The 21,686-nt window shown below is 40.0% G+C and overlaps 3 protein-coding genes across 4 annotated transcripts; 1 reads left to right on the top strand and 2 right to left on the bottom strand.

The window, feature by feature from the left end:
* The first annotated feature begins 1,416 nt into the window (after window positions 1–1,416).
* On the top strand, window positions 1,417–3,654 carry mterf2 (mitochondrial transcription termination factor 2). Of its 2 annotated transcripts, none has more exons than XM_019263077.2 (2): window positions 1,417–1,499; window positions 2,458–3,654. In XM_019263077.2, exon 2 carries the CDS (start codon window positions 2,485–2,487, stop codon window positions 3,610–3,612), a length of 1,128 nt encoding a protein of 375 aa, XP_019118622.1. In that variant the 5' UTR covers window positions 1,417–1,499; window positions 2,458–2,484; the 3' UTR covers window positions 3,613–3,654. The 2 variants fall into 2 exon arrangements, with proteins under 2 accessions (XP_019118622.1, XP_027128314.1); XM_027272513.1 differs by lacking the exon at window positions 1,417–1,499 and adding an exon at window positions 1,733–1,925.
* A 3,688-nt stretch (window positions 3,655–7,342) lies between these two features.
* Window positions 7,343–11,312, bottom strand: zgc:153031. The gene is made up of 6 exons (XM_010751079.3): window positions 11,081–11,312; window positions 10,452–10,501; window positions 9,947–10,052; window positions 9,535–9,661; window positions 8,829–8,944; window positions 7,343–8,200 (listed from the first exon to the last, which is right to left on the bottom strand). Exons 1-6 carry the CDS (start codon window positions 11,185–11,187, stop codon window positions 8,110–8,112), a joined length of 597 nt encoding a protein of 198 aa, XP_010749381.2. The 5' UTR covers window positions 11,188–11,312; the 3' UTR covers window positions 7,343–8,109.
* Window positions 11,313–11,849: 537 nt separating this feature from the next.
* Window positions 11,850–21,423, bottom strand: cry1b (cryptochrome circadian regulator 1b). The gene is made up of 12 exons (XM_019263111.2): window positions 20,674–21,423; window positions 20,356–20,537; window positions 16,776–16,884; window positions 16,221–16,363; window positions 15,891–16,075; window positions 15,682–15,770; window positions 15,134–15,274; window positions 14,710–15,021; window positions 14,470–14,621; window positions 13,975–14,177; window positions 13,289–13,426; window positions 11,850–12,936 (listed from the first exon to the last, which is right to left on the bottom strand). Exons 2-12 carry the CDS (start codon window positions 20,511–20,513, stop codon window positions 12,854–12,856), a joined length of 1,713 nt encoding a protein of 570 aa, XP_019118656.1. The 5' UTR covers window positions 20,514–20,537; window positions 20,674–21,423; the 3' UTR covers window positions 11,850–12,853.
* Between the last annotated feature and the right edge of the window lie 263 nt (window positions 21,424–21,686).

The raw sequence follows: 21,686 nt of genomic DNA, 5'->3' as shown, positions 1-21,686 counted from the left end.
TTGCATATTAAACCAAAAAAGTTCCATAAAGCAACAAGCAGTGTGTGAGCATCTGCAAAGACGTCTGACAGCCTGCATCACATATTGCTTGTATTGTCAGTGGCATTTTGGAAAAGCTTCTCCTTTCCTCTTCCAGTTCAATGCTTTTGTTTACGCTTTGTGCAAACATCTCTTCCTAAGCATTCTGTTTTTTCTTCACTGCCATTGTGTTTTGGTGATTGTGCTATCACCTGGTTACAGTTGCTTCTTTTATTTTGTGCACCCCTCTGCAGCACTGAGTGATTGTTAACGAACACGACAATGTCACAGTAAGTATGTGATAGATTTAAATCTACGAATCAAGTCTGGGCAAGTTACTCATCCTACACCAGCTACACATTTATCAGAAGGGATTGACACAAGCTCTGCCTTCAGGATCATATTGGACCACAAACACATTTCAGACACAGGATTCCACATACTGCCAGCCTCAGCTGAGCATTTTTCGAAGCTCGTTTTGTTCTGCCAGTCCCAATTTCCCAGTGTTTTTGTTTTTAATAAAAATGCTGTTTAAGTCTTTAGTTCCTCATTCCTACAGAAACCACAGGAGCATTACATGAAGAGAGGGTGGATACTGATTGCGTGACTTTGCTCAAATGTCTGATCAAAGCCAGAGAGCCAGTTTACAGGTCGACTGCAAATAGAAGAACGGTGAATGGGCCTGTTTACTCTGCAGGCCTGCATGTTATTTTATACGTCTGGTTCCACTATTAAGAAAATTGTTTCCCATGACAGACATGCAAAAACAAATCTATCTTTCTCGCTATGCTGCGTTTGTGCTGCTTGGACATGATCTGTCTGAGTGATAAAAGCTGTTAATAACAACACCACCAGTGCACTCTGATGACCAACTCATTCCTGTCAACATACTGAGTATTGAAAGCGAAAGAAGCACCAACCTGTTTTCCTTTGAGACATATTGTCTGTTTACTAGTACATAAACTATAATGAACCCAGATACCCACTCAGCAGCAGCAGCTTTCGTGCTGCTGAGGGAACAGCTTGCAGAGCTGGTGATCAAGCATCATGATTAAGCACCAACTGTGAGAAAACTCTCCGTGTGTTCAGTCCAATTTAGCCCTGCACTGATTACACTCATCAGGGCCCGTATGCTGCAGGGTTTGGAGATGCACCAAATGCTGTTTGAGATACAGATTTTTGCCAAAATTATTTGATTACTGGACATATGGTCTGCAATAAAAGGGCAAAGCTTTGGAACAGGAAAGAAATAAGGCCAGTGATCAAATAAAACACATCAAATAAAGCTCACACTTCTACATTCTTATGCAGGGAAAATAACATTAAAAGCTTTTTCAGGGTCACGTTTGACTTCATAAAGTCTTGTCGTGTACCCGCCACTGCGCCTGCGTGGCGCTGCAGCACACAAAACAACAAGAGTAGAGGAAGAGACCAGTTTCATAACAAAACGTCACATCCGCTGACCGCTGGTAAAGCTAAAGGTAATTTATTTGCTAGTAAAAAAATGTCGATATACTCGCTCAAATCTCCACCTGTGATCATGTTAAACCGCGTGATTAAATCCCGCCATGTCTCGTGATGTCTGCTGGCATCTGCTCTTGTCTCCTCAAACATTTAGCATGTATGGTCAAATTGAAGACGACTTTTATTTTGAAATGCATGACCACTTAAGTGCCTTACACTGGTGTGCTTTAATGTGTTATCTGATTTTAGTCGGCATGTTTCAGTGCAGTGACAAGTTGGCTCATGCTTTACCACTTCCCCCTATGAAACATCTGGCAGCAGCTGTGCAGAGTAACCATTATCTTCTGTGTTATGAAGGCACTGACAACAAAATAAAACGAGGTTCAGTTACAAAGTGCTTTTAAGAAAGTAGTCACCTTAAATGAGCTTAAAAAATAATACAGGTAGGAGTCTGAAGGTTTGATGGTTGGATAGCACAATGTATATACATATCTGTCAGTGTAGAAGTGAAAACTGTTTTCTTTTTCTTGACAGTCAGTAGAAAACTGAACAAAAATGGCTGTGCACAATGTCAGGAAAATGTAGTCATAGAGTCTGTGTGGTGTTTGTGTAACTCGTGAAACAACAAGATAACAATGACATTCATGATTGTTAAAATATTGGGCTTTCCAAGTACCTCCGCGATGACCGATGTTAAAATAAAGCAGCACAGGCAGACCCTGTTCATCTGCAGACATTCACACAGGAGGTAGTTAATCTTAATTAGAAGATTATTTATTGTTGAGTGACTGCTGTCGATTCCTGAACAGAACCGGTTTAAGAACAAAACCTAATTTGGCGGAAAAGGAGACACCTGGTCCACACCTTTCTTCCTAATAATTCCTGTTTGGAGAGAAGCTGGTATTTTTAGCAACTAGTTATGTTAGTTGCCTGCTTGGTTGTCACTGCAGTTTCTTCTTCTCTCATCTCCCTAAGGTGGTCCAGCCTTGGGACTTTGCATCAATGCTGCGCTTGATTGCAACATCCCTGTGCCTCCGGTGCCAGCATGCCACAGCTCTACCTTTAAACCTGAGACCATGTGTAACCCTGAGCTCAGCAGAGAACCGGCAGACAGTAAAGGACCTCTATGATCTCTCTGTGGACATCCAGAAGATTCGGAAACTTAAAGGCTGGGTGCTGCATCAGAGTCAAGCCTATACTAAACAGGTGGCTGAAGTGCTGAAGGACATGGGAGCCTCAGACTCCATTGTTTCCCAGATCCTAGCGGTTCACCCTGAGGCGGTCCTGTGTCACCCAGAGCAGATGCAAGCTCAGAGAGAGCTGTGGATGTCCGTATGCCCAAACCAAAAAGACCTGATTGGTATCATTGAGAAATTTCCAGCCTCCTTTTTCACTTCCTCCAGTCACCATGACAACCAGCGGAACAACATTGCTTACTTTCAAAGCTTAAACCTCAACAAGCGAATCATCACCAAGCTCATGGCCAGCGCTCCCCAAAGCTTCAGCCGGCCGGTAGAGCAGAACGAAGTTATGGTGCGCACCCTCCAGCAGGCCTACCAGGAGCTTGGGGGAGAGGAGGCCAACATGAAGATCTGGCTTCAGAAGCTGCTGAGCCAGAATCCATTTGTCCTACTCAAGCCTCCCGAGGCGCTGAGGCAGAACTTGCTCTTCCTGAGGGACAAGGGCTTCAGCACAGCAGAGCTCCTCCACCTCCTCTCCAAACTCAGGGGTTTTGTCACTGAGCTGGACCCGGACAGCATGCGTCGCACCTTGGCATACTCCCAAGACGCTATGGGCTGCTCTGAGGCAGACCTGCGGGACATCATCCTCAACTGCCCGGCTGTGCTTTATTACCCTGAAACTATTCTGGCTGATCGTATTAAGTGTCTCCTCAGCGCGGGCATCAGCATGTCCCAAATCATATTAACTCCAACTGTTTTGGAGCTGACCACACAGATAGTAATGTATCGCATCCAGCGGCTGAGGGCGTATGGTTATGATGTAAGGACAGGTAGTCTGGAGGTCCTGAATGGTACCAAGAAGGACTTTGAGGTAAGCTATGGTAAACTAAAGCTACGTAGAGAGAGACCAATTTTCAACCCTGTTGCCCCTTTAAGAGGAGACGACTGACAGAGGCTGTGTGGACTGATTCAAATTAAATCTAAAACTGGATGTGTATTGTTGTAATTATTTATCTCTGCATGGTGTCAGTGTCAGATTAAAGTTTCTAAAGTCTAAAAGTGGACTCAACTCAAGCATGTAATTTATATTCCTATATTTTAATTGGGCATGTTACAATGGTGCCTTTTCTTAACTTCACAGTTAAGATGCCTGAGAGTGCTAACTGAAACAACAACAACTCTAAATGGCTTAGATTTAATGGGTGCTTAAATTCTGTTTGAAAATGTAGGCAGCTTTGCCGAGGTGAAGACAATTAGTTTTTACTCCCTTTCTGATGCCACGATCTGCTATCTTGGAATAAAAACATATCCATATTTATTTATATGAAATTCTATAATATATAATAGAAAAATGATCATGTAACCTCGCAAGAACCACGTATAAAATTGAAAAGATGTACACCCTATTTACTAGTGAGTCCGATCGCATTCACATGAGAAGCAACACACTTTTATTGCAGGTGTAAATTCATGTAATAAGACATGACGATGGTGATGTAACGACATCCCAGAGTGAGATCCGAAAGTGAGACAAATGCAATGGCATCCCGATGTGGCACGCTTTGATGTAGTCCCTTGACAAATAAAGACTTTATTACAGCTTATTTACCTCATCACAATAACTTAACATAAAATGCCTCATGACATAACTATGACATGACAGACGTGCTCAAATGTATTACCATAGAGCACAACTGAGGACAAACAAGGCTTTTCAAATTGTTTTATTTAGAGCCTGTGCAAGTGTCTCATTTTCACACAATGTTCTTGGCAGCACAATAGTTCCCCTCAGGGAGGAAATCTGACTGTGTCTCAGATTTTTATTGTTACTTTACAGATGGAGGCACTTTATTATAAGCTATTTCACTGCTGAAATGTCACTTTATTATCATTTCAAATGAATTTAAACACACCCGCACGATGCCATAAAACAGGGAGGAAAATGAACTTTCATTTGGATTTGAAGTGGTTTATTTATTTAGATTATTATTCAAAAATAGATTTTCCATTATGTTTGGCTTCATTAATGAGTTTCTCATGTCTATGTGCAACAGAAGCCACAAAATCAATATACAATCTCACTGAGCATTGTCTAAAACAAGAGAGGGCATTTAAAAATGTCTTCTTGACTCACTTTGAATGTGTCAAAAGCCCTTGAAACATGCTTTTTTTTTTCTTTTGATTTTTAATGGGAGCGAGCGCCCCAGCTAACGAAGACATGACTTTATGCCTCAAGGTTCCCTCTCTCTCTTAATGTAGATGTTGGTGGTCACAACAAAGAGAGAAAGGACTTGTGTGTCCAGAGGGTGGGAGGGAGGGGGCGTCATATACGTTAACAACTTCCACTTCCCATCTGCTGCCGTGTGCATCACTCAGCATGGCCCCGTAGTCATGGTGATAGCCACTGCGCAGATGATGCGAAAGTGAGTGCATCTGGTAATGAATCTGAACTCGGCAGATGGATGCTTGACTAGTGTTCATTTTCAAAGCATTCACAACATGGAACCCTTGAGGGGCTACAACAGTACTTCAAGTACTGCAGCTGATGTACTGAAGGTTACTAATTTAACACAGACAGCCGCACTTTCTTTTATTCATCATGTTGCAAAGTTATGTCTTTCTGTAAGTAATAAATGCAGGAGTTAATCAGGACGTATCAAGGCGAGACCTCAGGTGTATAAATAAAAGTCACCTCTATTTCTTACCCACTGTCCTCTTGTCCTCTGTCGACTGTCGTCTCGCGCTGTGCTCTTGAATTACACAGACAGGCCTGAGAGGTTAATAAGAGGGAGTATAAATTGTCCCTTTTCATTTCAAACACAGCTCTGCTGGATATTAGCCGCGCTTAACATATTGCTTTTATGGGTCCTATCTCACCAGAAACAGATGACATCTGCAATTAAATGCAGTGATTTCCAGCTGAAACCAGAGTGGACAACCACTGCTGCAGTAAATATTCATTTGAAGTCAGTGTGAGTCTCAAGTCCTAGATTTTTTATTTAGAAGTACATTCATCAAAAGGAGCTAAAACACCCCAGATTTAGTTTGGAAAAAACACTTAAATGTGCATTTAATAATCTTGTTTGGTTTCCCTACATACTAACTTTCAGCCTTAAAAACACTAATATTGTTATTGCTCTTGTGTTTTCTCCCTTATGTTAACATCTGCACCATAGATTGGGATTTTTTAATGTGCCTTCAACTGAATCTTTTTCTCCCCACCTACACCAGAAAGTTTCTTTTGTCATTACTTGTCTCTCAAAAGAGACTCCAACCTGCAACCCCAATGAGAGAACACAAATATACTGTACATGCTGTGGGCGGAAAATGAATGTCACATTGATGGACGTTCAATGCACCAAAAGCTAAATAACTTTCTATATTGAACATCTGAGATTCACAACTTGGAAATGCAGGCTCATCTGTCACTACTGGTAATTTGGCTTGTGGCGAGGTGCAGTCTGTTGGGATTGTATCACTTAATCTTTTGAATCATTCATGTCTGATTTTGTGTCATTGACCATATAAAACTGGTTGTCAGTGCTTGTCCTTGAGGCTTCTTTTGAAAGCTACTGTATCAGGAATTAATAGGCTTTTTTCAAAGAGGACGTGCTAACATGTCACAGTAGGAAAAGCACAGGTCACCAATAATTTTAATGGATTTCTGGATTCTGGCTGCTTGAGTTTCAGGTTCCTGGTATTCTGCACACTGGCTCATTGTCACACTGTCAAGGCTTACTCTGACACAAAGAACAAAACCATCATTAATGTTATCAGTAACACCTGTTCTTGTGACAAGTCAGAATATCCACTGTAAAAAAGGCCTCTGTTTCATCTCCGCCATGTACACGTCTGTGCATTGCTCAACGTACTGGAATTTTTTAAAGACATTTTTCCTTCAGTGTCTGGGTGTGTTGTGAGTTTCTGTCTTACAAACTGTCTTGAAAACCACAAACATGTATGAAGTATTTGACCTCGAACCACATGAGGTCACCAAAATGCATGTCTTGTGCAGGCATTGCAAGAATGGGAAAACACCTACTGTAAATGGAGGTATCATTTTAAATGACTGTTGATACTCTAACAATGACTGGAAATGTTGTTGCAGTGCAATACAGTGACATACCTTTATCATGTGTTCAGATGTTACGGCTGATTAATGTAAAAGTTGTTTGTCGAGTTCTCAGAAGAATCAGACTGAAGAGGGAGGTAATTGGAAACTCCCTTTCTCTTTCATTATGAAGTCCTCTGGGGAAACTAAAAAGAATAGACAAATAAAACTTATTTAAATTGCTCTTTAAGGTGTCTTTAGTCTTGTGTTGTTCTGAGCACAGTCAGTTTAATTTATATTACATACTTCAAAATGTCCAAGTGTTTTGACAAAGGGGTTTAAAAATATAATGTATGTTTTTATCATTTTTGGAGTAAAATCCCTGTGACCATCAATATTATATTACTATTGCAAAACCATCAAACCTTCAGTACCCAGTTAATACTAAGCTTTGTAACACTAAGCAGTTGACACCGTGTGTTTAATCCAGTTCTCCAAATGCCTTCAAATAGTGGCTGGTGTTAAAGTCTGGGACATGTTTATAATCAGTTACCAGCAGCGTGACAGTCTCCCCACCTCTCATTGATATGCCTCCATCTAGTGGCAAAAAGGATCACATACAACCAGATGAATGAGGCAAATTTTATTAAAAAGTCACAAAATGTCAGTTGTTCCTTCATAAAATATGTACAGTTAAATATTTTTGTTAAAAAGGTCCATACAACAGTAAACCCTTCATCAGTGAATATGTCTTACAACTGCAAACAACAAAAATATTAAAGATGTAACATCTCTATATGTATGTAAACAACACAGTCATTATCAAAACAACAAAACTGGCATCTGTCATGTTGGCTTAGAACAAACCAGATCTGCCGTACTACCCGGAGTACAGGCTGTCATTGACGTAGGCTGCTGACTGACTCACCGACAAACATATTTTCCAAGCAGCTACAAAAATACTGAGGGGGAGGATGAGATGGGAACGCTGACAAGTGACAAGGTGACAGCAGAAGGTGGCAGGGGATAAAAAAAATAAAAATAAATTAAAATACCACAACTGATCATAATCAAACAGCAACTAAACAGCATTAAAAATTAGAGTGAATACACATAAAACAAACTGGACTGTGGTTCAAGTGTCTCACAGTGCTCACAGTCAGCTGGGATAGGCTCCAGCCCCAGTTTGGATGCATTACAAAGGTCATATTTACTCTAGCTGGTATGCTCAGTGACTATATTGACAAGACTTTGGTTTTCCTTGAATTAAATAAAAATAAAAATAATAATAATATATAAAAAAATACAAAGATACACCGGGGGTTTTGGTTTGGGCATGTCTCTGCAGTCTACTCAGCAATACTTGATTTTGAGTATTTTCTGATGAGATCTTGTCTACACAGCATCACTCATCTCTCTCTTGAATACTTGGCATTTGTACTTGATGCCATTCTCCTCTTGAATCCCACTCGGTACATCAGGAAATCTTGTTTGGAATGAAAAGAAAAAGACAGAAAATTAATGGATAACAATTCAATGAAACAATCACAAGACTAGCAAGTGGTAGAACATAACTGTCTTCAAAACCACAAGCTTTTATTGTGAAAGAAGACATAATGAAACATGCAGACATTTTAGTCAACAATAACAAACAATTATATATTACCTGTAATGGTAAAAAACAAGATAATACCAAAAACATAAAAATTGACCTTTAGTGAACAACATTCATTAGTTTACTGTTTCAGTTCAGTGCCATTGTTGTACCATGGCGATGTCAGCAAATACTTAAAGCTTGGTTTAGCTAAACTAAACCAATGACAACGCAGCCTGTGCACAGATGGTTGCTCTGTAACAAAAGGCAAAAATCCCTTCTTCATACTGGTGGCGAGCACATTACTGAATCATTATTACAATAAATGATCTTTTTATAACTCAAAAGGGGCATCAGTGAAGGTTCACACTGTCAAGTTACACAGATTGTAAGAGATATGCTTGTTTTGGTAACTGGTTCTGACTGGATTTTGGTGTTTAGAGCAAAAGACTAGAAACACTAAAGGCCCAGGTCAGGATAACTTGCACTGTAATGGTGTGAGGATGAGATGAACACATACCTTTCTTGCAATTTAAATAGTCCTCTGTCGAACTCAGGGAAGAAAACATCGCAGTCAAAGTCTGCCATCACATGTGTTAGGTAAACCAAGTCGCACCACGGGTGCTTCAACGCATCCTGATCATAAACAGGAAGCAAGAGATTCTGGTCACATCACAAATGTGTACTTTAGCACAAAATGTATATTAGTAGCTTCAAATGGCCTTAAACATTTATCATTTCCTGCGTACCAACCCTGGTAAGCTGGTATGGGATCATTTTTAAAAGGTTAAAGGTCCAGTGTGTGAGACTTTAGAAGTTTCCATTTACAGAATATGGCAGAACTACAATATAATATGCAAATCATGTTTTCATTGGTGTATAATCAGAACCTCTTCCATGGACTGTCAGATTTCACAGTTAATATGCATTTTACAGCCACTGTAGTTTCTTTCACCCATGGATGGCCAGAGGAGGTGGATGCAATCTGCAACAACACCGCTAGACACCACTAAACCTACACACTTAAAATCACTCAACTCCAGGCTGATTCTGTCCTTAGTTTGCCATCTGTTTCCATGCACATAATTCAAAAAGGTGCTGCTCCTGCATGGAGTAGGGCATCGCTGGAATTCACAGGAGACCACCATCTAAATGTACTAAATGTAGTTAATCCAGCTGTACTTTCTGCCATACTAGAGGCTTCGATGATGCTTCAAGTTGTTTACCTTGTAGACCCGTGTTCCACCCACAACCCAGACGGTGTCAATTAGGCCAGCGAGTGGGGGCTGTGCTGCCAGGCGTACGGCACTCTCAAAGTCTTGACAAAGGAAGTGGGCGTGATCTGGAACCGTACTGTGAGAGAAGAATTGCCCAGAATCAGAATTTTGGTGCAAAATAAATATATTAAGTAGAAAAACATAAAGATATTACTAACACGTCAGGAAGCATAAGCAGATATTATAAATATATGTACTGAATGAAAAGATCTGTAGAGATTTGTGCAGGTATGTGTAAAGTTTTAATCAGGTAACAGTTAATGATGAATGGTGATGTAAGATAAGGTTTGGTATGATTTGTGGATAAAATATCTTTCTCCCCTTGTAGATGCATATAGGAGAGAAAACAAAAAGCACTCACTCCAGTTTCGTACTCAGCACCACATGCATCATATTGGCCATCGGAAAGGAAGTTTTTGGGTGGGAGAACCAACACTGTTTGCCCCAGACCATCATGTTCATCTTGCCTGAAACGGATACAACAAAATATTTGACTATAAACTCCAAATCTCAACTATTGCAGCTCTCACATTTATTTTGATGGCATATAGTACAGGACTGGGTTCAAAACCTTAAAAGTTTGGGGTAGCAAAAGAATTGAACCAAAACCAAAGTGGGAAAACTGTCAAGTAGAGGTGGATGCTATGAATAACATCTTCTATCATGGCATATGTAATTTTATATCATGATACTGACATATACTGAGATAAAGTACATTCTCTGGGAATGTCCCCTTATGGCTGTGAGCTGACAGTTTTCAGTTTTAAGTAATATCACTTTGATAAAAATGTTGAAATACAGGTGTATTTTAGTCTTGAATGATACCCAGGCTTTAAGGTTGCAATAAATGATTAAATGAACATTACCTGGTCTTGACACCCTCGTGATAGTGCTCATAAAATACTGGAATTCACATCTGTAAGAGTCACATTACCAAAGATAAATGAATCAGAAAACAGTCAGCTGTTACTGAGTACTGTTGCACCACATTGAACAAAGAATGTGATGAATATGCTGACGTATTAAAACACAAGTTTCCCTTGAGGCATCGCTTTTATAACTACTGCTGCTACTTACTTTAAATATACTGTACCACTACTCTCCACTCTACTACTACCTGTCCTGAAGATTTCTAATAATAGTAATATACTTATCTATTATTATATTTTATTATCTATTCATCAATTACATTATCAAAAGTCAATTATACATTTGAATAAATGTCATAACTTTTTTGTCATCAGCTGTTAATCACTGATGTCATTTTTGTCTGCTTCTAAGCAACAATAAGTAAGAATTTATCATCCATTACATGAAGCTCTTCTGTTTCACTAGAAATAAACCATATTGGATTGTGGAAATAATTCTTTGGAGCTGCTTTCATGGGCTTTATAAACTTTTCCACAAACCTTACAGAGGTTTGCAGATATATGTAGGCCTACATATAACAGATAGGCTACAATATTTAGTAACTAGTCTGACAAGTCACTCTTACGGTAAATTCCAGGGCACTTTTCCATCCTTCCCGATCCCCGAGTTATTACAAGCTGCTGCGATGAGGCGGACAGGCTTCCTCTGCATGTTGTCCTGATTCATTTCCATCTCCAACAGTCGGTCAAACAAACCAGCCAGAAAACACAGTGTCGAGATCTGCACCAGCTGCCACTACATTCATGTGCAGGGGCATTTTACCGAGGCTTTGAGTCCAGCTGTCACCGCCCACCGAGCTGCTATTGGACACGATGGAGTTTAAATGCATCCTGGATTTTACGCTTCCAACCCTCCCGCAAGCTTTTCTGTCTCCACCCCGGAGTGCGTGATCACACAGCAGCGTGACATGAGATGACGTCCGCAGTGCAAACATGATTTACCTGTGAGTCATTTCATTTAGGCCTGGTGTGTTTTTAATCACACCTTTTTTCCACTGCGTACATGTTCTTACTTTATTTTCTATCTGCAAGTTTTAGGAAAACTGGATAAAGATCAAAACCTATGGAAACTGATAAACAACACACTCTTTGGTTCAAAGTTCACATACAGGTCCAGCAAAGAGCAGCAGCACCCACTGGACTTTCTCGTGTTTTATTAACAACTTTGAATCAAAGGGTGTGGGAGTCATGACACTGATTTGAAATGTTTGAACTGAATCACTTGGCTTGTTGAGATGTCGTGCAGTGTTCGTGTACAGAGAACAATGTGAAATAAAAATCTGTTGGCACTGTGATGTAAATAAAACAAGACAAATAAAGACGATACGACAATTATTCTGGTGCAGTAAGAATTTGGTTGTTCTTTATACAAAAATAATAAGATTATATATGATCACATGGGAGACAAAAAGCACATGCATTCACAGTAGAACTTTACAGTTTTGGTAAGACATTCTTTACAAAAGGAGTCGTGAAACCCCATGACCAAATATACAAAAGCTGGAAATCAAAAACAATTAATATTTACAAATATTATTTTTATGAGACCTGCTTTATAGCCAAACCTGACAATCTTCTAATACCTTTACTACCGTACATCAGACCTTTAAATGTTCTCACATTATTTACATTCACGAGTGTGAATATTCTTTGTGTGAAATATTTCATGGTGTGTTTTCTGAGAGAACTGTGTCTTATCCAGGTCATCTCATGTCAGCGTGTTAACAGAGATTCAGGGTGTCAGCTGTATACAAGGAATCTTCCACAGTCTACTGATTGTGTTTTTGGTTCCAATCACTCAGATGGGAATCAGGGACCGAAGCTGTCAGGTATTAGCAAAATGTTCAGTTCGCTATCAATGGGAACTGATGCATGCCTAGATACTCTTTAAGCTGCCTGAATAACTGGGGGAAAGATGGTGTTTATTCTCCTGATCATATTATTATTATTGATATCCTGACATGACTGATGTGAGACGTTGAGGGGTAAAAAATAAAAGAAAAAAAAGGACATTTTTAATATTGATTAGTGTCTCTTTGCTTGTACAGAGACAAAGTATAGTGGAAGACCTCACTCTGATATATATATTTTCTCAAGTCCTTCTTCTGTTCCTGAGTAGTGAAATGTGTCCAGAACCTCGAGACCAAGACATTTTGGACTTTTGACAATCTGAACAAATATTATGTACAACGACAAACAGTCAATAGTATCAGCTAAATCCAGCCACTCCATTCTGTCTCCTCCACGGTTGTTAGTTACAGTTACTGCTGTGTGTGGAGAGGATGCTATCCAGATGACAGGACGGACAGAGGGATCCTTTGTGTTCTGCCTTCTGCACACTATTTGCTCTGCTTCCAGGATTTAGAGCTGCTTTCTAGTGAAGCATCTTCACGGCGGCGCTTCTGCGTGGACTGTCCTCTTTCTGCATTAAAACATGACACAGAACACGCAGAAAAGATTATTTCAGATTCACATGGTATCAGCTCAGAAATTATCATTTTAATGGTGAAGCGAATATACCTATGACTTTCTTTTGCAGTTTAGCAGTGCTGGCTCAGGGCATTTGATTGCTTTATAACAGAAGTTTAGTGTGATAAAGTAAATATTCAGTTACCAGTTCTCATATATATGTGATATCACGCTGACTGACCTGATTCATGAGTATAATCACTTTGAATAAAGTAAATTTTAGTATCTTGACTTTCTAAGTGTATGCATGCATTATTGTGCAAGGAACTGTGTTTTATCAACCATTAACAATCAGACCTACAAACCTGTTCGAGATGTTCCCTCCTGTATGGACGGGTTTTCACAGGACCCTCCTGGTCTTTGACTGCTCTCTGTGTTGACTCTTCCAACATTACTGCCATTTGAGCCATTGGTAGGATTGACTGGTACTGTTGCTAGCAGGCCTGCGAGGGAACCAAAGCAATTTACTCACAATAAAACACTTATGTGAGCAATCCATGTCTATAAACATCTAGCCGACATCATAAACATCAGTATGCTGTGTCTTCAAACAAAGCTAACTGACAAGGTGACATATAAAAGACACACAATACTGTGCATTTATAAACATCCTCAATGCTGCTCCCTTACCCTGATTGCTTTGATAAATCTGGAACTAAAAGCATCAAAATTGGTGCTATTTTTTGTATAGTAGTTACCAGAAACCCAAAACATTGTAATTTTCTGCTCTAGGGTCTCATTATCATCTGACCATCAAGGGAATTAACAATGCAGCGCCTGATAGTTAACAAACTGATGCAAATGTGCATGAATATTATTTGTAGAGAAGAAAATGTGAAAATTAGAATTTTCAAAATAAGCTTCTGTAGTTGTCCTGTATAGGGAATTCTGTCAGTCAGAACTTTATATATAGAGTCTTCTTGAAATGTTTTATCTGTCTAAAAAAAAGACGTTGAGTTTGAGGTAATCAGTATGTGGGTCATGTCCCTACCCAGTCCTCTGTAGCAGGAAAGCTGCTGGTAAATTTGCTTCATCCGCTCTATGTTGATGCGGCTGGCCTCAGCATGGTTCACCATGGGCTTGGGGTAATGGACTCCTATGATGCACTTGGCTGCCTTCTGCACATCCTCTGGGGCATTCCAAGGATCATAGATGTATTTGGCTGGAAAACCCCTCAATATGGGCAAATAACGCCTGGGAGCAGAGAAAGAAAAGAATGAAGACACATGTAGAAGATAAGAAAATGGAAATGAAACCTGCAGCATGCAACAGAAATATGTGACAGATGTCACATGAAAACTATTTTTCCTCCTCGTTAATTTAGACAGTATTGATTAGGTCACATGATTCTCATTATTGTTGACATGACTCTGTGGTGTGATGCAGACGATGCAACCTTGACAAATCATTTCCCCCACGTGAGGCTACAAAACAACCAACAGCACCAGGGCTTTGAAGTTAATATAATGCAGATCTGCTGACTGACCGTATGAAGTCCCCGTTAGGGTCTGTGCGTCGTCCGAATCCCACTGGGCAGTAGCAGTGAAAAAACTGCTGGAAAAACGAGCTGCAAGAAAGCCACATCCAGCTGCCTGCATTTACACTCCAGTCAGCATCCATAAGTAACTCTTCAAACGCCTGCACAAGACACAGAGTCAAAACAATGAATGGAAGTCATTTGAAGCACCAGGACAGCAGCAGGGAAATACTTAAATATCATTCTTACCTTCATGCCTTCCTCCCAGCTGATCCAGAGGTCTCCCCTGGTGAGGAAGCAAGCCACAGCGTGCCTCGCCAAATGATGGATCCACCCCTCCTGCCTCAGCTGGGTCATAATGGCGTCTATCCAGGGAAAGCCTGTCTGTCCCTCTGCCCACTTGGCCAGTGCCTCTGGGTTTCGGTCCCAGGGGATCTGAACACACACAGGGTTTCCCTCCATCTTGTCAAAGCAGGGGTTGTTGGTGGCAGTTGTGTAGAAGAACTCCCTCCACAATAACTGGCCATACAAAGAAAGCGGTGGTGTGTTGTTCCTCTTGACCTGATGAGACACAAAAAACACGTAAAGAGGATTCAAAATTAAGTTTATCATTTGTTTTTTATGTTTAAAAGAAACATGGCTAGAGAAGATGTTGAAATGTCTGTGTTCGTACCTTCCTGTACAGGTCGGTGAGTTTGTAGTAGAAGAGTCGACAGGAGAGACATCCAAAACGTAGGTAGGGGCTGAGACCTGTGGGACTGGCCAGCAGGGAGTTGGCATTCATACGTGGACGCTCAAAGTTTGCCACCCAGGCCTGTAAGAGATGGTCAATCAATTTCAACAAAAATAATACCACTGTGATGAGAGGAAATCTGCACCGGAAAAAATGACATCAGATGAGGTGTTTGTATCTCTGTGAAACAAAGATGCTGTTGATGGTGATACAACATCAGCATACAACTGATGGATTATTTATTACTTGAAGTGGGTAGAATACGATGAATCTATTTTGTTTTTGTAACAACTTGTCACAGGTTTTCAGAAGAGTGCACCTTTTGTATCCAAACTGTAGACTTAAGGGCTTTCTACAAACCTCTGTGCAACTCTTTCTATTGAAAAACTGTTACGTTAAAATGTTATGTTCATGGTATGACTTTTGAGTGCAGTCAGCTATTTGTTTTTTATTTTGTGCATACACTGTGTGGTCAGACATATTTTTACCTTCCTCTCCAGGTGCCGCTCAAGCCTTATGAGGGCTTCTGTTTCTCCACCTGGCCATACTGCTGTGGTCAGGCCCTCTGTATCAAAACCTGAAAAAACAAAATATAAAGTATAAAAACAAGTCTGCAACTGTGAAACTATAGTAGTAGTGTTTGTTTATATACACAACAAAATCACAGTATTCATGCACTGAGTTACAAAAACCTTACCGAGCTCTTCCAGTGAGGGCACCCCAAATTTATCATCATGGTCTTCACTGATGGGTGGGGCACATTCTTTGATGACATCAAGTGTGATCGTCTCTGCAGGGAGCTCCACGGCATCCATATGGTTGATGAGGGCCTGGAAGCGCTTGTATGTGAGAGGAGGCTGACCATCGTTGAGTTCTATGATCCTTTAAGACAAAAAATATATGAAGAAAATCAACATCAATATTTACACACTCAAACAGGGCAGGCCATGACAACCAACACTGTTTCAAGTAGGTCTAATTACATAACATATTCACATTACATAATTAATAGTGTATAGTCACTTACTTGGCCAGATTGTAGAGGGTGTGTGAAATCCGCACCATGACCTCTACCCCAGCCTCACAGGCTAGTTTTTGTATGGCTGCATCCCGTTCTTTGCCAAACGGCTCAGAGTCATATTCATAAGATAAACGGGTAATCTCCCATTCCTGAGAAGCAAATTAACACACACACACGCACACACACAGTTATAGATATAGTTGTTTATTTATTCGTTAAAAAAAATGGACTGATAGTGTCTATCCTTCTAACATTTATGCTTTATATTATTTTTTTAGTCAAAAATCATTACAACAAATTGGTTTTGAGGAATTAACCTCAAACTTTTGTGGTTGTGGGAAACTGTAACTAGAGTCATAAGTGATTTTTACGACATATATTGATATGAGATACAACATTAAGTTAAAATGATTAAAAATCTACAAAAGTATAAGATAGCATCTTCTACTCAGTTTCTTTTCAGTTTCAATTGTCACATATAATCATACAGGTATGTAGAAGTAAAAAGTAATCTCAATGGAAATGAATAATAACGGTAGTATTAAATTCCATCTGTAATACCTTAAAAAGACGGGGGAAGACATCTGTAGGCTGGCCTCTAATGACAAACAAACGTAAGTTGAGTTTACGCAGGCTCGCATCCAAGTCCTCTAGACAATGCAACAAAAACCTGGAACCAAACAGACAGAGGGGTCATTTAATTGATTATACAGTTGAGACTAAATGCAATCATGAGACCACCACTAATTACTGGCTTAGCTGACCTGATGACCTACACCAAGAAGGTGTGTGTGCACGCGTCACATGGTTTCAACAGTTTAATGGGACAGTAATGGCTGTGAGGACCATTGTACCTGATTGATAGGCTTGTTGGATATGCAGTCACAGCCTTACCATGTGTGGAGTTGAAAATTCATTCAGGTGTGAATCTGTAAATACAGATAGCTTGGAAAAGTTCTGTTGTTATGCCTGTTTTTTATTTCCTGAGTCCTGAGTGATGAGGAAAGGGTGAGGCGATTATTAGAGAGGCATTACATCCCCTAGTTAGTGTATACAAGCTGTTATCATCAGGCAGATGGTTTATAGTTTGTCATCCCTGCCTGTATTGTACTGCTGAACAAACTGTGAAGCAAAAATATCTGAACCTGTGTGGGAGGATGCTGCACCTTATAATATGTAGAACACTTTAAAAAGGTCCATTGTGTAGGATTTACTGGGATCTAACAGTGAAGGTGCAGATTGTAACCAGGTAAATACCGCCCACCTCGCCAAGCTCCTCACTCACTATGGCAGCTGTGAAAGTTGCAAAAGGCCTTATGTAGAGCTGGTGTTTAGTTTGTGTGTTCGGGGCTAATAAAAATGTATAAACACGACTTTGTAGATACATGGAGCTTCTTCTAAGGTAATGAAAACACAATTCCTATTTTCAAGTAATTAGACACGAACAAGAATTGTTGTTGATTATCATAATGCGTTTCTGCCAAAATGTCAAATTTTAAACACTGGACCTTTAATGGTATCTGGTGAATAAGTTGATATTAACAGTGAGGACTTGTTGGTGTTGTTGGGGTCATCGGTGGTTTTATAATTATCTGTTTACCTTATTGTGGCACATGATGAATTTCTGAAAAAACTAATAAATCATGTGTTGCAGTAACTGAAGCTTAGAGTTAAACAACAACACTAATGTAATTTCATAAGTTTTCAAATTGCACTGCAGAGACATAACAGCCTCCATGAGAAGACACCAATATGAGAAAGCTACAAGGGCTGATGTAGTCACAATTAAAATGAAGGCCATCATGTAACTGTCATGTCACATAGACAATACACCGTTTACAGTCAACAGAAACTTCTTCAACCCGGACAAACACAGTCAAAACACAGTTTATGCATATTTGGTTAAAGTATTAAATGTTCTTTTATTCACACTGCATGCTACCTACTTTGCATACAACAAATATACTTTTCATTATTCTATTAATGAACTAGAATTGGTTCCAAATTCACCATGACAGAGATTTGTTAAGAAAAAAATATTTTGTTTTCGTTTATTAGTTCAAAAAGAAATTTTAGACCAAAAACCCAAAAGGCCGGAACAATAATTATTGCTACTTTGCCACAACACTGCATAACTGATGTCCAGGACATTGTCATCTGCTTGATGAAAGGCTTCCGACTTAAAAAGCATGGTAGTCTTATAGTATGTAATAGTAGGACTGAAAGAAAAAAAGTATCTTATGTTCGATGTCAGACATCAATAATTAATGCTGTGTATTCTGAAAATATTTTTTAGACTCCCTATCTAAAGTTTGAATATTCTGTCAAACTATCACTCGCTTGTCCTGCAAATCATTACATCATATTTCCACTCACACATCTGCTCACCACATTAAAACAATACAACAGCAGCAGGAATCTCGAAGCATTGACCCCAGTTCACAATGCTTTGGCATGGCTCGGTATTGGAAAATCGGAATGATATGGATTATATATGTGCATAAATAAGGAGGCATGACTGACAAAAGGGAGTGGGGTAGGTGGTCTCGTGAGAATGTGTGTGTTTAATGTAGGTCAAGCTGTGAAGGGGCAATATGATGATGTAATTGTCATACCACACTGACCCAATTTCTCAGCTCTCCAGGGCTGAGCAGCAGAGTTAATAAGCAGGAAAATGACCTGCAACATCATGGTCAGAGTCAGAGTAATACCGGGAAACTGGCCTATTGTAAACATGCACTCAATAAACAAACACAGTGCAAAGGCTGGAAAAGACAGATGCACCTAGACAGCATTTTTTAATATCCTGTATTTTTCATCTATCTGAAACTGGCGTAGGTGACACTAAAGATTACACAACAACAGACTGTATATTGGTATAAACTGTTAGCAGTTTTTCTTTGTGATAGAACCCTTACACCACAATTGAGTTGAAAAACAAACCTGTTATTGGGAAGAGCTTTAATACTAGAAGGAAAACATATAAATATCTTAAAAAATGTCATTAGGCGTAGTGGCCAAATTGAGTTTCTCAATGTGCCTTCAGAGTCTCAAGGTACATTAAATACACTGCCCGATTTTAAAGCAGGGTTTGTCAGCCTGATCAAACTTAGGATGACTTCAAATGAATGAAACTTATTTGTCTATAGGGCTGCAGCAAACCATTGCTTTCATTATTGTTTAACCTGTCAATCATTTTCCTGTTTAACTGATTAGTTGTAGAAAATGGTGAAACATGTTGCTTCTTCAATACTCTTGTCACTTTTGCACACAATCCACATACAGTGTATAATACACTTATATAGTACATTTATACATTTTTTTTCATTTTATTTACATATATTATATAAATAATATTAAAATATATAATTCGATTCATTTTTATTTGATTCTATTTCTTTATATGTTAGATCAAGCACTGCTGTTGCAACTTAACGCAGTTTTATTCATTGTACTGTTGATCCTGTTGACCTACTATGACAAAATTAAAAACCAAATACAGAAATAAATAACATATAGTGATAAAGCAATGGCTCATAAACCAGTATAAACATGCACTGAACCTGATGAATCCAATAGTCTGCATAGTTTTAGAATAAATAGTTTTATACCAACTGAAAACACATGTCGTGTAAAAGATACGAGTTTAGTTTCAGATTTTACAGTATGTATAGTGCATAACCAAAAGTGCAAAGAAATATTTGGACAGAGAAGTAAGTGGTTCAGTCGGTGAAAGTGGGAGATTATTAGGTTAACGGTGCAGTGTTTAAGATTGGCAGCCTCTATTTTCAAAATAAGACAGGCATGGAATATAATAGCCATAACTATGTTTCCATGCATGTATAATCACCTGAAAAGAATCTTGTTATTTTATATTTTTCTTTTTATATCAACAGTCTTCCATGAGGGCTACCATGTTGAAACACCACGTTTCTACAAGTAGCAGACAAACTAAATTCTGACTCTTACAATGCAGCGATTACACTGCTTGATGCAACACACACACTGGACCTTTAAATGGGGTTCATTAGATTTGGGGTTGTGGTCCAGTAATGACACAATCTGTTAAACCCTCTACCCACCTATCACTCCCTCTCACATTCACATCTATCAAGCTCTGTCATCCTGTCCCATGCCTTACCTCCACCTGTTGATGCCCACATTGGAGGACCCCGCGAACCAGGGGTCCAGGATGTAAATGCAGCGCAGGGTGTCCGCTCCCCGGATAGACTCCCTCAGAGACGGGTTGTCGTGCAGCCGCAGTCCCTTCCTAAACCAGTGGATGGTGTTGACCACCATGTCACCTGCTTTCTTTATCAATGCCTGATGGGGTCAAAATGAGAGAGGAGGCGTTTTCCAACAACAACAACAACAACAACAAAGATCCTCTCTTGTGTTGTTCTGGTGTCAAAAACAGTCAAGTGTCACATTCACATCCGAGGGTGATGTAGCTCTTCACCTGCTCAGTTTCAGTCGGTCAGGTTGCGTTAAGGGTTTGCTGCTCCTTAACCTTGCTCCATGGATTTATCCACAGGGATGAGTCTGCTGAGCAGCGGCGGCTGCATGTGTGGGCAGCAGGTGACCACAGCCCAAAACCAGCACAGCTCCTGTTTGGTTCAGAAACGTCCAAGTGAACACACACTTCAAATAAATAAACCTAGTGAGCTTCAGCAAATTGTTTTTATCTCCGTACGCTGTCACACGAGGCGTGGGTGAAGCCCATAAGCTACTAGCGCGCAAAAAAAGTAAACACGAGCAAATATTCCCGCGTCGTTTTCCAGCTGTAACGTCAGTCTACGTTAAGTTAACACAAACTCGACCTCAGCACCGGGTTAAACAGTTTGTATAGCTCGTAAAAAGCTGCTAAACTCGGGCAAAACACGCAGGACGTCCTTTCTGTATCAACATCTCCACCCACAGGCAGACGCGGGGAGAAATGCCGCGCTCTGATTGGTCAGGACACACCGTTACATAAGGTCCCCACTGTCACGTTTCCATAATGTGCTTTCTTTATCCTGCTCCACGCGTCGTCCGTGGACGTTTTTAAACCACCCAGACGTCCACATGCGGTCGTATTATGTCGATGTTTTATCGCAGGATTCACTTTTGGAAAGCAAAAGTGACAAACAAGCGTTAAAAGGTTCAGTTGACAGCAGCTAATCGGAGGCTCAGGATTTGGGTTACGTGTTCACTCAGGAGTACCCGGATGAGCACATGTCACGCGGCGAGGCTTGGCTCGGATCAGGCGCGCTCGAGTTATCGTAGAGACCGCGCGCTCCCCGCCCACCCTCAGTCAGCAGCCATAATCTGTAACCCATGTGCGCCACGGCAAATTACATAAAAGTCAAAGTTGTGATGATACACCTAACCATACACGGTTAATGTTGTGTGTAGCACTCAGTTAAAGCAATTATAGCCTGAAATCCACCCTACAAATATATATTGTTTATGTCAACATTATGAAAATTAAAG

Source organism: Larimichthys crocea, chromosome XXI, assembly GCF_000972845.2.
Source record: "Larimichthys crocea isolate SSNF chromosome XXI, L_crocea_2.0, whole genome shotgun sequence".
Lineage (NCBI taxonomy): Eukaryota > Metazoa > Chordata > Actinopteri > Sciaenidae > Larimichthys > Larimichthys crocea.
Note: the sequence above shows the minus strand (reverse complement) of the source record. Positions and strands in the feature narration are given on the sequence as shown.

What these genes read in the sequence shown, in the direction of transcription:
- mterf2 (XM_019263077.2), top strand. Translation starts at nt 2,485, where the DNA reads ATGCTGCGCTTGATTGCAACATCCCTGTGCCTCCGGTGCCAGCATGCC.
- zgc:153031 (XM_010751079.3), bottom strand. Translation starts at nt 11,187, where the DNA reads ATGGAAATGAATCAGGACAACATGCAGAGGAAGCCTGTCCGCCTCATC. An exon ending in GTGGAACACGGGTCTACAAG is followed by an intron (nt 8,945 to 9,534) that starts GTAAACAACTTG and finishes GTTTATGATCAG; the next exon opens with GATGCGTTGAAGCACCCGTG. An exon ending in CTATTTAAATTGCAAGAAAG is followed by an intron (nt 8,201 to 8,828) that starts GTATGTGTTCAT and finishes ATTCCAAACAAG; the next exon opens with ATTTCCTGATGTACCGAGTG.
- cry1b (XM_019263111.2), bottom strand. Translation starts at nt 20,513, where the DNA reads ATGGTGGTCAACACCATCCACTGGTTTAGGAAGGGACTGCGGCTGCAC. An exon ending in AGCGGCACCTGGAGAGGAAG is followed by an intron (nt 15,275 to 15,681) that starts GTAAAAATATGT and finishes CATCTCTTACAG; the next exon opens with GCCTGGGTGGCAAACTTTGA. An exon ending in TCACCGACCTGTACAGGAAG is followed by an intron (nt 15,022 to 15,133) that starts GTACGAACACAG and finishes GTGTCTCATCAG; the next exon opens with GTCAAGAGGAACAACACACC.